Here is a 15001-nt window from a genome sequence, read left to right as displayed (position 1 = left end):
TTTTTCTCTTTAATATTTTTTTTTTTTTTTTTTTTTTAAATAAATGTTAAACAATGTTTTTCTACTACTTTCTTCTAAACATGTTTTCATATGATATTATCTATTAAATTTATATTGAAAATCGATTGTAGTAATATTGAAACAATTTACTTTATAAAATTACAGTTCAATTTTTTTTTATTGATTTCAATAAAATTGAATAAATGACATCTTTCATATAATTTTTCAAAATTTATTTTTATTATTATTGATATTATCATCATTATTATTTATGTTAACGTTATACATTACATTATACAAATTAATTAATGAAACTGACGTATATCTTTTAACATAAACACATTCATTAATTATTTATCTATTGAATCAGAAAATATCATTACATCGTCACGTATCACAAATTATTTACTCGGAAACATTGACACTCTATTTGAATTTCACTTTACAGTAATATTTATCAACTGATAATTATTGTTATATTCTATATTATACGTAAATACTTGTTTAAAATATCACGTAAATTCTCTTTTATTCTGGATTATTAAAACAAAAAAAATTTTGCGTTTTTCTTTTACGTATTTTTAAAGTAATGAAATTTACAATCTTTTATCCACCTCGAAGCTATGGTACTGCACATGAAAGGAAAGCAAAATGAGATACGAAAAATTTTTCACAGTTTTTATTGAAGAAAAAATCTCTTTTACTAAAAAATTTAGGAGTTTATTTTGTTTTCAGTAAAACAATTTATGTTGAGTTCATTTTCAGCGGCTATGGATCTACCTAAGGATTTAATAAACAGAATATTCATAGAAAATAAGAAAATTTAACTATGGTTGTAGGATAATAATGACAACACTTTTTCAATTTTTAATAAAAAATATATTTATCACTAAAAAATTTAATAAGTACTGTAGATTTTTAAGCAATGAAAAAAAAAAATATATTTTTTATATGAAATAATAAAATTAAAAAAAATTGAAGACTAAGTATTTTATTTATACATCGGAAATTTGACTCTATATCTTCCGAGTGATGAAACACACTTCATTTTCCGAGTTATTTTATCTGAATATATTATCTTGAATAAAAGGTATTGATTAAATGATTAAGAATTTAAATATACATAGAGCTGACATCTAAAAAACTGTCCTAATTTAGTTCGAGAAGATGCCGATTGAACTCACGAGTTTTCAATACCAAGAAAATTACCTCATATCTGCGATGATGCACGAACAGTTTCTACTTCCTGCTCATCCTTATTCTCATCCTCCACATGATATTATATCAAATGCCAACCACTCCCTTCAGATCACGTACATGGATGGTTTATATTTCGATTCGTGTACTCTACCACAGTTTAGTTCTGATATATGAGAAGTTTCCGGTTGAACTTATAATGACCTAACTCTGTTAATCCCTCGACACGAAAAGCTTATACTTCTTATTCAATCTCTAATAATTATCTGTAAATTATTTAGAATTTTATATTACTTCGATGTCAATCTCAATCCCACTCCCTAAAAAATTTAAGGTAAAAACTACAAAAAAAAAAAAAATACAAAAGCTGATGGCTCAAGAAGATAATTAAGGGGAAATGTTGGTGTAAAGTTAAAAAATTGTTTTACTAAAAAACAAAAAAATCTACTCTAGCCCAGTGATGCGGGCGGTTGACAACAGTTCAGCATAAATAGTCACTAAAATGTATTTTCTGATTTCTTTTAGAGTGGTTGAGTTTAGCAGTACAAAAAATTTAAACCGTAAAAGTTAATTTATAGTTTGTTCATACATATTGATTAATTCTAAAAAACACGTAAAAGCTAATTAGGTTTAACAGTGAACAGGATCGAATGATTAGTTTGAAAATCTAGGAGCATTAATAATAAACTAAGCTAACGACCGATAAAAAATAAAAGTAAAAATAAAATAGAAAGCAAACTGTAAGTAAGGTTTAGCAAAAATTGAAAAACAAGCAAAAAAAAATCAGTAACCAGTGACGTTTGGTGTGCTGCGGTGGGTTGTATTTATTTAACTTATTGATTAAACTTAGAAAACTCTTTTTATTTGGTCTTCTTTCAGGTTTTCTTCAAATCGATGGGTTTTGTTTTTTCGGTAAAGCTACTTTGATCCTTGGCTGGATTATCCGACTGAAAAATTGTGTGGTCAATACGGATTTTCAGTCCAACCCAATTGCCTAACTGAAGCCATTGAAAGCGGACGTGAGAAGTAATATACACTTTTTATCTTTCTTTATTTTATTGCCATTCGTTTTTTCTTTTCTTCTATTCTTTTTGCGTTCCTCTTACTCTTACTCTTACTTTTATTTTTATTTTCATTTTATATACCTCTTTTTGTCCTTTCTATTTTGTTTTAGTTTTATAGTTTTTCTCATTACTTTTTTTTTTTTATCCACTACGATACAAAAAATTACCTTTGAAAGGAACGTACCTTTCCTTTTTTTTTCTTTGCTATTATTTTCTGAAATATTATTATTTTACGATGAGATTTTCTCTCAAGTTTCCATGTATTCTTTCATACGAGATCGATCGAGGCTAATTTAATCACTTTGCGATACCTCTTACCACTTAATTCATTTTATCGCTGACCCGTAAGCTCGAGCAACAAAAAAAAATAAATTAACAAAAAGAAAAAATTATAAAAATTATTAATTTATTTTCGCGAAACCAATTTCGACCCCAGTGTAACTGACATCCATGTTAGCGTTCTCGTTTATATATAAATAAATTCAGCAAAAACTTTTGCAATTATAAAAAATTTTAATTATTCCTTTGATCATCGCCAGAATAATTGACACATCAAACATCAACCTGTCATACTCAATGCAATAATTAGTTATTTATTCATGTTATCTGAGCAATCGAAATTATGTACAGTAAAATAGCAAACATTTGGTATTTAATGTTGATGTTCGTTTTTTACCGAACTTCAATCAAGAGACACTGAATTTCTAAAATTAATACGAATAAATTTTGAGACTAATTTATTTAAAGATTACTGAGTCAGCGTCCCAGAAAATTGATGGAAATTATTGTGAAAAATTTACGATGTAAGCACAGATCAATCATAAAGTCTTTGATTTTTTATTATTCAATTTTTATGAAGTGAAATTTACTTTGAAGAAAAGTTTAAAACTCATTACATTAAAAAAGAAAATTATGTTATTTAAAAAAAAAAAAAAAATTTCTTCGTTTTCATTTTTAAAGTCTCATTTCTTTAAGAGGTTAGGGGTAGTCAGAATTTTCAAAAAATCGATTTTTTTTTTGCATTTTCTTAAAGTATAATATTTTAAAAATATTGTGTGAAAATTTGAAGTGAATCCGACAAATTCTTTTCGAGTTATTTAACAATGACCAAAGGACACTCGGGTGCTACGTGGCATTCGAGAGCAGGTAGCTAGAAACAGCTGCAAGCAACCGACCTTTCGGGTTTCATTGTCATGAATATCTCCCCATTTTAATATATGTATAATTATATATATATATATATATATATATATATATATATATATATATATATATATATATATATAAATCCTTCTACATATATTCACAATTTGTAGGTAGTACAAGAACTGAAAAATAATTTTTGGTTGCCAGTATACCTGTAGTCATTGCACTGATCAGTCGATAGTTTTGTGATAAATTATTTCTCAAGTGAATTAAATTATTAACCATGGGACGTGATTCTAGAAAGGTTTCAAGAGAACTTCGGAGTTCTGAAAAAATTAATAAGTCGCGTTCAGTCAAAAGAAAGAATGTTTTTAATCCGAAAACAGCCGAACGTGATGAAAGTATTCAGAGTACATCTTCTAAAAAATTAAAACAAAACACTGAAGATGATGTACCTGAAGACAGCAGTACTGAATTTCGAATAATAAATTTTATTCAGGTATTCACTGCAATTTCTGCTCTTATAAAATGTAAAAAATGTGATGGAAATGTAGTGTTTCAAACAGCAAGTACACGTGGGCTGGAATTCAAAATTGTAGTTGCATGTAATAACTGTGGAAATGAATATATTCCTTCCTGTTCTTTCGTTGGGCATTCTTATGAAATAAACAGACGTTTCATTTTTGTAATGAGAATACTAGGAATAGGATACGAAGGATTGTGCAAGTTTTGCGGCCTGATGGACATGCCGTCTTTTTTAGATAAATCTACGCATACAATTTTACTGAAACAGATTTTGAATTGTAGTAAAACCGTCGCAGAAACCTTCATGATGAAAGCTGTGAATGAAGAAAAGCAAGCAATGCCAACAACTGAAAATGAAGATATAAATCATCTAACTGTATCGGGAGATGGAACCTGGCAACAACGGGGATATACATCGTCATTTGGAGTTTCTTCTATAATTGGCTATTTTACTGGAAAAATTCTTGACATAAACATTAAAAGTGCATATTGTAAGCTATGTGAGTATTGGAAAAAAAAACCAAATACTGTTGAGTTCTAGGAATGGTATCAATCGCATAAAGATGTGTGTTCTGCTAATCATAAAGGGTCTTCTGGGAAAATGGAGGTGGATGCGATGGTCGAAATGTTTTCGTATTCTGAAACTAAATATGGAGTTAAGTATGCCAACTATATTGGTGATGGTGACTCCAAGACCTATTCAGGAATTATAAAATCAGATCCTTACAAAAATACAACTGTAAATAAAAAGGAATGTATAGGGCATGTCCAAAAGCGGATGGGGAGTCGATTACGTACGCTGAAGAGTAACCAAAAAGGTCTTGGTGGTCGAGGTAAGCTCACAGGAAAAGTAATAGACAAACTAACTGTGTACTATGGTTTAGCAATACGCCGGCATTGTGATTCTATTGAAAATATGAAATCTGCTATAATGGCAACCTTTTATCACTACGGCTCGAGTGATGAAAAACCGAATCATGATATGTGTCCAAAAGGCGAAGAATCTTGGTGCTCTTACCAGCGCGCTGAAGCAAGAGGAGAGCTTGATACCTATTCTCACGATTATTCTCCCTTACCTTCTGATGTTTTAAAAGCTATCAAGCCTATATACGAAGATCTTAGTAATGAAAATTTACTTTCAAGATGTATAGGTGGATTCAATCAGAATAATAATGAAAGCTTTAACCAACTAGTATGGAAAATATGCCCAAAAACGGTAAATACTAGTTATACTATCGTACAAATAACTGCATACGTTGCTGTGTGTATATTTATAGAGGGTATAAATTCATTATTAGTCTTGATGAATACACTAGGACTTAATTGTGGGCCTAATTCTCATCGGTATGCAGAAAGAATGGATGCTGCACGTATGAAAGTAGCAGATAAGCGCGCTAATGATAACATCCGAGAAGGTCGATTGCAACGTAGGCACCAGCAAATCGATATTTTGGAAGCTGCTATGACGGCTGAAGAGCTATTATATGGTCCAGGAATAGATGACTCAGTGTAAGTTATTAAATAATTCTTATAATTTGACATAAATCCATAGCAAAACTTTAAATGCGTTTTTCTCAAAACTATGTTTTCTGAACTGGTGATCACTGTAACTTAAAAACTGCTCGGTAGATTTCAATAAAATTTATTGTACTTTTGAAAAACATTAAAAACTCGTGCCTGATCGAAGGATTTTTTTTTCAAAAATTTCGATTTTTTTAACAATGAACTGTTGATTTTTTCCCGAAAATCTAGAAAAAAATTTCCTGAAGCCGCCATTTTGTTAATTTCGAAAAAAAAAAAAGCTTCGATCAGGCACAAGATTATCTATTAATAAAACTAATTTTTCTTATCCGATTGATTTTAGATGAATCTCCAAGGACTTATGATGATCACCGCAAAGGACTTCGGGAGGAACGGGCTTTACAAAAACAGTGATAACTTTTTGAATTATTAATTTTTTTTTTTGAAATTTTCGTGGTCAAATCGAAACGTGTTCCAATAAAGCTATGTTTTTATTTTTGTCAAATAAAGTAATTAACTACAAAAAAAAAAAATTATTGAAAATCATCATTTTTTCAGGCCTCTGAGTACCCCTAACCCCTTAAGTACTGTTCAAGAAATTGGATCGAAAGACTAAATTATATTCAGTTCTTCGCAAATTTTGAATATATCTAAAAGGAAGGTTATTTGAAAAAACTTCCACAAAGAGGGTCACGTTAGTAGAATGATAAAAGAAATTTCGCAAGCTTCTTTGTAGAGATTTACAAATAAATCCTAAGGGTCAATTTTCCTCTTTCTATTATTGTTGAGTTTCAAGGGTCTTCACAGTAATGTAAACCTTTAATTGAGATCAAAGCAGTATTATGCTTATTTCAAATATAAACTTTAAATCCTATATCTCGGATTACTTTTTACGTGAAATTTGAATTATATATTATGAAATTTATGATTTCATTCTACTAATTTAAAGTAATTGAATCGACTAATAAATCGTTGGTATACGATCACCTTCAGGATAGTTTAAAAAGTGCTGTGATAAATCACTTAACTCTCTACTAAACTTACAAGTCGGAAGCCCGGAAAGTTTTTGGGAAGGGTCAACCTTCTTTGATTTGTTTTTATTTTTTATTTTTTTTTTCACTACTTTACTAGCGGATCTAGGGTTGATCCTTCAAAGAGCTGTTATTTTGACGCAGAAGTTTTCAGGATGAATCCCAAAAATTCTGACAAATCCTTAAGAATTTTCATTTACACTTAGTAATCTCCAACTTGTCATATGCTTATGGAAACTCTCAAAGAAACGTGAAACTTTTTTTAACGTCTAAAAGCTTGATAATAAGAAAATAATAATAATTTTTTAGATTTTTCAGTTAATTGGCTATCCAGTCTAATACAACAATTTTTTCTCTAATTTTTCGTAATGTTGTTAACCTGTATTTCCCTCCGGACATAAACAATTTAGCCCCAATTAATTTCTAAATTTGTCATTAAAGATACATTTGACTGAAAAAATAATTCGGACGGCCCAGACGAGGACTCGAATCTGGATCTTTTGGTTACGTGCCAAAGGTTCTACCTGTTAAGCTATCTAAGACGCGATCGGCTTTAAAAAAATGTATTAAATAATAATAATAAATCTTAATTTTTTATCAGCAGAAATAAAAAATATAATGGTAGATCATTTGTACTTGGTGAAAGCTTATATTGATAGAAAACATGTAATATCAAGCTAAACTAACCTGTAATAATAACGTTGTATCTTTTGACAAGAGAATGGGCTGGATCGATCTCAACTTGACACTTGTAGAGTCCATTATCTCGAAGTGTTGCATATGTGATCTGTAATCTCCAGTTGTCCGGATATCTGAAACCGCACCAAGGATGAACGTTGAGTATGATGGGTCGTAATGCATACAGCATGGGGTATTGGAAGGCATTCAAGGGCTTTAGTTGTCTCAATGCGATAGCTGTAAGGTATCAACCCCGGTTGGTACATTTGTATCAACCCATCCAAGCATCAATTTAGCCTCTCTGACAACTAAATCCGGATTATTTACCCTCTTCTTACATTACATATATACTCTACATTATATCCCTTCTTATTCTTATATTATCTTATATTATATTATTTCAACTATAAACTTATATAAAATATTCTACGTAATAATATAGATACTATAAATATTTTACGTTCATTTTACTCAGGATAAAATTCAAATTTTATTTTTTATTGAATTTAAATAAAACGTAGGGGATTGGTTGTATAGTCATGAGAATTTTAAATTATCTGCGAAAATCATTTTTGATAGAGTCGTATCGAGGGGAATTCAGTGTTATCGTTTAAATCATCTCATGAAATCCACTCGTAAATTTTTACCCAATTTTTAAAAACTACAATCTTAATAAATAAATTTACATATTAAATTATTTTATAATTTATATAAAAAAAAAATAATTTAATTAAAAATGGAAAGATTTATATACACTTACTGGAATTTCAAGCTGATCCTTTCATCTGCACTGTACTGCACATTGCCTACGGTTAGAAGCCGGATTGAATCTTTATCATGCTGCAACCAGGTCACCTGGAACAGATTGCAGCAAAAAGTTGTTAGAAAAGAACTAAACAAAACTACTTTCCTATCAATTTTCAATTAAATTCGTTATTTTTCATCCTTTCTGTCTCATATATTCTGATACTTTGGTTTTAATGGTACTATCGATAAATAATTACAATCCGAGCATTGCTATATTCAAAAGGTTTTTGACTTATTTCCAATTTTTTTTTTTTTTTTTTTTTTTTTAATCAGAAGTATAACACTGCAATTTTTTTAGATACTATGCATGACTTTTACGATGATTTCTATTACCGGAAAAAAGGCAAAAGACTTGAGAAGCATCTTTATGTTTCTATGCAATACATAAAATCGAATCAATAAAAACGAAGTTCAATTCCATGCAATAGAAAAGGATAGATAGCTCAAGCATTCAAGAGTGTAGTCGTGATTTGAAGAATATTAAAAATCAATTGGCGAAAAAATTGAAGACCATAGAAATTTAAATTTCGTCTTTTAAGATTTTAATAAATTTACATCGAAAAAATTGATAAGAGTTATTAAATTTGTAAAATTCAAAATGGTTATGTTTATTTCGGGATTTCATGAATCCGTTAAGATGAAATTTGAATAAACTCAAGGTCTTAAGAGGCTTACCAAGATAAACGTTGGTTTTAAACTTGGACGTATTATTTTTGTTCAATTGTGTCTAGCGTTTTTACCAATTATAAACTGGTTTTTTAAATAGAAGATCGATTGCAAAAAAATAAAGGTAACTTGAGATTATTTAAAGACTTATGAGTGTGATAATAATTTTGATTGGAGGGATAAAAATATTTTTACGACTATGTTTTTGCATCGAATAATAATTTACTATCGAAATTTTAGGGTAGGTAACTGTTTACAGTTTGTTTATTTGTTCATTTTATGAATTTTTTTATAAACTGTGAATTTATCAATTTCTTTCGACTTGTTTTTTATTTTTTCTATTTATCCGTTATTTAATACTTGACATCCACATTTTTTTTATCGCACCTTTGGTCATTCAGCTCCAGATAAATTATTAAACGGGAAGAAAATTTATAACAGCAACACCCGATATTTGTCTTACACGAAACGACCTCGAAAAGTGAGAGAAGTAAATAAAATATAAATATAAATAAGAAATCCAAAGGTCGATCCATTAAGTGTGGAAATCGGATAGCCGGTGATTCGCACGGTCGTTCGTCGGGGAATATTTATGGGGCGAGTACACGCGCCAATAAAAACAAACGATCTAAAAATCCCGTGCTTCATTTATATAAATAAATATAGACATACACAAACTATTTACTGCCGAGACGAGATTGCTGAGTTGAGTGGATATATGTCTACATATACAAACATACATAGTTGGGCTCGTAAACTCCAACGCGATTGCGGATTTATAGAGATGAGGAATCATGGAATTCTCATGCCCAAGCCCAGGTATTAAAGATGTATGAACGTGAACGCGTACACTATAACTGTTCGCTCCAAGTTTAAATGTACAACCAAATGTAAAACTCGCTGCTGGTTCTAGCGATTTTTTCTACTTTCTTTTTATTTCTGTTTTAGTGTCTTTTAATGCCTTGCAGATTGTAACTGGGAACCGGTTAAAAATGCTTTACATCCTATTCTATAGATCCGTAAATCGCGAATCGAAACCGTTCCCGACTCCCTGTCGAGCGTACAGTATTTACGTGAATTTTTTAATATCATTTTAGGGCGCTATAACATTGCGCGAATCAATTCGACGGTTTACGAGTTTCAGATCATAAATTATATGAAGTAGCGCTGATAGAAAAATTGACAAAATTGCGAAAATATATTGTCTTGTTTCAAGTATTTATGTTCTTTTTTTTTTTCTTCAACTCATTTTAAAAAATATTTAAGACTAATTTTTTTTTTTCACATAAAAAATCAAAGAAATTTGAGCGTCGTTAGTACTCTTGAAACAAGTTGGTAATATTTTGATGCATGTAACTTGGTATTTTAATCTAAAAGAAAGAAATTGTTGGGTAAACGTAGGTTATCTTATTTTAGAATAGTAAAGTACTTCGTTCAAGATTAAAACTCTTGAATGGAGAACTTTTTATCTTTAGTCAAGAGTTTTATTTTCAAGATTTAATTTTTTGAATTGAATATCTCGAAGCAAAAGTGAAATTTTGAATAAAACATTATTGTTAACTTTAAATCAAGATGTTTTTTTCTTTAGTGTAACTTAATTTATTTTTATTAATTACACACGAAAAAGAGGCTGTTGTTTATCTTGATAATTTTTACAAAAATTACTAGCTTATGGAATCCAGCAACTAATAAAATACTAATACAGTATATTATAATGCGCTCGGTGAAAAAAATAATAAATTTTTCAGGAAAAAGTCAATGTATTTAGATGTGAATTTGTGCATGCACGTCTCGATGCAAATGTCTTTTATTTGCGAGGATAGAGAATGCGAGTGAGGTACGAAATGTATAAAGAGTTACAATAAGAGTATGTTAGAATGCAAGATATCTATATCGCATCCACCTATACATGTGTATATAAATATATGGATCGCGTCTCGTATAGACCGAACCCGGAAAATACTAGTTTTCATTTCCTGGTCTCGACTCTCACATCCTTCTTCTATCAGTTTCGCATTTGGTATTCTACGAAATACGAATCTCGCGAGAATTTAAAGCGTCTTACTCTTTCCTCTGGTACTTCTTTGCTACTACTTCTATTTCTACTATCACTATAATGCTTCTATCTAAGTGCATTCGACATTAGTGAGTGTGCGGGTGTGCTTGCAAATGATGGAAAAGTTCAGATTTGGATTGGCTTAAGAAGCTGCAGAGACTCGAATAGAAAAAGATATAAAAAATTTATACATAAACTATAAAGATAAATATAAATATATGCATGATACATTTGCTAAAAAAGCTGGCAGAGAAGCTTCATAAAAAAATTTAGCATTAAGTAACAAACAGACAATATCTTTATGTAAATATTTACATGAGAGAATGAAAACTCATTCAATATTTCAGGTGACACTAAAACACGGAAATATCAACTAGCGCTCGCCTGGATAAAATCTCTGAGAGAAACAAACGGAATACAGTAATACAATCTGATAAGTAGACGGCAACTATTCGGTGGAAATTAACGGGAAAGTTTCTAAAAGGATTCTATGAAGTTGTCACAGAAAAACTTTTTCTTTTTTGTGATTACAGAAAATAATTTCTCGCATTGCATACTGCTGTATCAAAGTTTGTGAAGATCAAATTTTTAAAATGCTTAAGTGAAAAAACTACTCAAATAATATACGTTGAACTTAAAAAAAAATAAATTCGTATTTTTTTTATAAAGTTTTAGTTTATAATAGAAAATATTTTAAAAATTTCATTTTTCGGTTTGGAAAATCACAAGATCTAAATTCATCTTTTTCGATTGCCACTTATTTAAACTAAAAATGAAAATTTAATGAGTTATTTATTATTTATCTGAAAGAAGAATTTATTCAATAGTATTCAATTTAATACGGGATAAAATTTAAATAATAAATAATTTGAAATATTTATTTTAAACATCAAGCTAAAACTAAGTAAACATTTTCATGGCTTTTTGTAATAGTATTTTAAATTTTGGATAAACTGTCACAAAAATTAACGAAACATATATCTTTTTTAATCTATATCTATAAAAATAAATGTAGAATCCTTTTTTAGACATATCTAACTCAAAAAACTATAAAATCAATAAACATCAACAATGTTTTAAGTTTAAAATATTTTTTCAATATTTTACTTGTCAAGAAAGTAATCAGTGTTCATCACAAATAATTTCTTCTGTAATTTTATTTAAGTTAATAAAACGTAATAATTCTATTATTGGTTGACTAATTTAATATTTGTCAAGTTTAATTTACTTTTGATTACGATTTTAGAGTTGTTCGTATACAAAACTAAGCAAAGCAAACGATTAACACTTAGTACTTTATAACTAGATAGTCATCATCAAAAAAGTATCTTTAAAATCGTTACCTTTTTGTCTCCCAGCAGCCCAATGCGACAATCCAGCAAAACAGTGCTGCCAATCCTCTCAGTAACATTTCTGCCATCAACATCATCCAAAAAATACGGACCATACTTCCCAAAAGAACTAGGAATACTAGGAAGCTTGAATCCCGCCAGAAAATTGCGCTTAGTCGTAGTAAAAACTGGCGCCCAAGTTCTGGGTGCATCATCCTCGTCCATTGCCGTGTTGAGCGAGGGCTTGATTTCGTAGAAAACTTTGCTAGGCTTGCCGTCAACGAGGTTGATAGACGGCTTGGAATGGTCTTTCTTCAAGTAAGGATTATCAGGATCATAGCTCTGACTGTTGTCTTGAGAAGCGTTCTTCGAAACCCACATACTTGCGCCCAGTACTTGTGGCTCTAAGATCAATGGCGCCTCGAGAGTAGACTCTGCCAGTCGGTTGGTTCTCGAGTGGGTTGAATGGTCCGAGTTTCCAGAGTGTAGAGTGCCGGACAATATCTGTTTGGCACTTAGCACTTTGATTGTTCCCGTAGACGTAAGCGTCGATGTGGCTTTCGTTAAATTCGGTCCATCCGAATCATCTAATTGGTTCCGAGTCGCTCTGCTCGTAAGCTTTTTACTTGGATCCTTGAGCTGATCGTCGACATCTCGAATTGTTTCGGCGTCGAGAAGCGAACCGGAAATCAATGTGTCCGTAGCTTCTCCCACCGACTCATCAACTCGGGATTTAGTGTCCGGTATTACTTGAGTAAGGTTTTCCGGTCTTGAAAACTCAAGGAAGCTCCCATCACTTCGCTTCACCCTGTATTTGTTGTCTTGTTCCACTTCTGAGGAATTTATCAAGGTTCGTGAATTTTGGTTTTCCACCGATGCTGATAAAAAGTTATGCTTCTGCGTAATTATTTCTTCTGTGTTCGTAAGTACGTCTGCTGTTGTTGACGCTATTTTAACTGCTTCGGAAATGTTTCTGGTGGTGGCGGTGATGTTTATCCATTTGCGATTGGAAAACATATTAAGTTCAACTTTATCCATTTTTATTATCGCATTTTGGAGAAGTTCAGTCGGGTGTGGAGTGACCTCAATTTCAACTTTTCCAACGCATCGGTTACAACGATACTCTGGAGATATTGAAGTACTTCCATCGTTGGTGGTACTAGTGGTACTGATGTTGACGCTGATGCGGATGTTGTCCTCATTTCGATGATTGACGTCCTCGACGATGCGATATTTCCTGTCCTCGGTTTCTGTAACAGTAATCAGAAAAACGCTCAACGTCTTTTTTATATCGATTTACCGGGAGGCTAACGTTTTTGTATACCCCCAGTGGGAGGTAAATCTTACGCTTCGATTGAGTCGAACGCGTACGATGAAGAAAGAATTGGTTCATTCTGATGAAAAATCGAGAATTCCAAGTGCTATGTGGACAATGATTAATGTAGATACCTTTTTTTTGACTTGTTTTGTTTGCGAACCACGTTTTCAAATATATATATTGGAAAACTACATATCTATACATATACTTGGCCAAGAAAAAATGAGATATATTTTTTGTTGAGACATGAACTAACTTCGACCCTGTTGTTGACAGCTCAATCAAATAGCCCCCCACCCCCGCCCATTTCTTAAATCTTTTTTAAACCTTTATTGTTTTATTCCTAGGTGAATTCTTTTTTAGTGGAGTTGTTAAGTATCAACAACAAGTTGGATTTAATGATTGTAGGAACATTTTTAACAGATTTTATTTTTATAATTTAATGTTAACTATACGGAAAAAAAATTATCGGAAAAATTACAACTGTCACGTTGTAATCCAGGACCAGACTATCAATATCTTCACTTTCATAATTTTATATTATAAAGTTTACGATGTTACATCGTAAAAATTCGTATATTGACTACTTTCATATGCATTTAAACCCTCAGAAACACGTGTTATATTTAAATTGAATTTTAAAACAATTGAAATTTTTTTTGGTCACAAAAAAATTCGAAAAAATTTTAGAAATGTAAATTATTGAGTTTCGGAATGAAACAGCTGACCTCAATCCAATAAAAACATGTTTTATGATACGGATTCAACAAAAATTTGCGAAAATGAATTTAGACTCTATTGTTTCCGAAAACATTTTCAATATTCACTGCAATATGATTCACGTACTTGATAAATTGTAACACGATAAATGAAGTTAAATTTGAATAAAAGACCTCTTGACCCATTGTGAATCCAGATATAATTTAACGTCGAAGTAAATAAATGCCGATTAAAATACAAAACACAACGAAAAAAAAAAAGAAAACATTGTAAATTTATATGTATTATATTTATATCATATTTATTAACATTTGATTCATATTGTAACACTGCACCGGATTGAGTCACTTTGAAAGAGAGCTTTTGAAAAAAAAAAAATATTTCCCATTAAAATTGTACAAAATAAAATAAAACAAATTTAAATAATATGACGTGATATGTGAGAGTTATTTACAGACTCTCCTTTGTGAAAATTCATTTCCAGTGGGTGATTTGTATATTACAAAAATAAAGTTGTGAGCAAACTGTGGTATGAACAGGCTTGGGGTCGAGAGATGCTAAGAGATTGTGCGGTCAAAGAGGAGTCTTTGTGGAATTTGTTTACCAGAGATTCCTTGTGATATTGCTTCCAACACGCTTCAGAGGATCTACGTCGAGAACCAATTCCGTGACACTCAGATCATAGTTATTATCTCTGTCTATGTCTATACTATACGCATTGAAATAAATCAATAGCTCACTTGAGTCAATAATTCCACTCTATTTGATTCACCTGCAAATATGTTATTTAACACAGTGGGCTTCTGTGAAAAAATCAATGGTCATTTTCGTGAACGAAAAAAGTTATTAGAACCAGGATTTTCATTACATACTTTTGTAAAGAAACGAATTATTTTAAATTGAGGATTTTAGATAAAGCCAAAGTGAGCAGAATAACAAGT

General features: G+C 30.7%; 1 protein-coding gene across 1 annotated transcript in view; it reads right to left on the bottom strand.

Moving 5' to 3' along the window:
• LOC141530006 (uncharacterized) overlaps positions 1-15001 on the bottom strand; it is a 167378-nt gene that overhangs the window by 39128 nt on the left and 113249 nt on the right. Inside the window, exons 4-6 of the mRNA XM_074246839.1 lie at positions 12035-13272; positions 7923-8017; positions 7172-7296 (exon numbers count right to left, since the gene is read on the bottom strand). Of these exons, the coding sequence (XP_074102940.1) occupies positions 7172-7296; positions 7923-8017; positions 12035-13272 (1458 nt within the window). The remainder of the gene's footprint in view (positions 1-7171; positions 7297-7922; positions 8018-12034; positions 13273-15001) is intronic.

Source organism: Cotesia typhae, unplaced genomic scaffold (assembly GCF_013202065.1).
Source record: "Cotesia typhae breed Kobodo isofemale line unplaced genomic scaffold, CoteBio_Ctyphae contig_119, whole genome shotgun sequence".
NCBI classification, from domain to species: domain Eukaryota; kingdom Metazoa; phylum Arthropoda; class Insecta; order Hymenoptera; family Braconidae; genus Cotesia; species Cotesia typhae.
The sequence above is the reverse complement of the archived record's forward strand: the minus strand, read 5'-3'. Positions and strand labels throughout refer to the sequence as shown.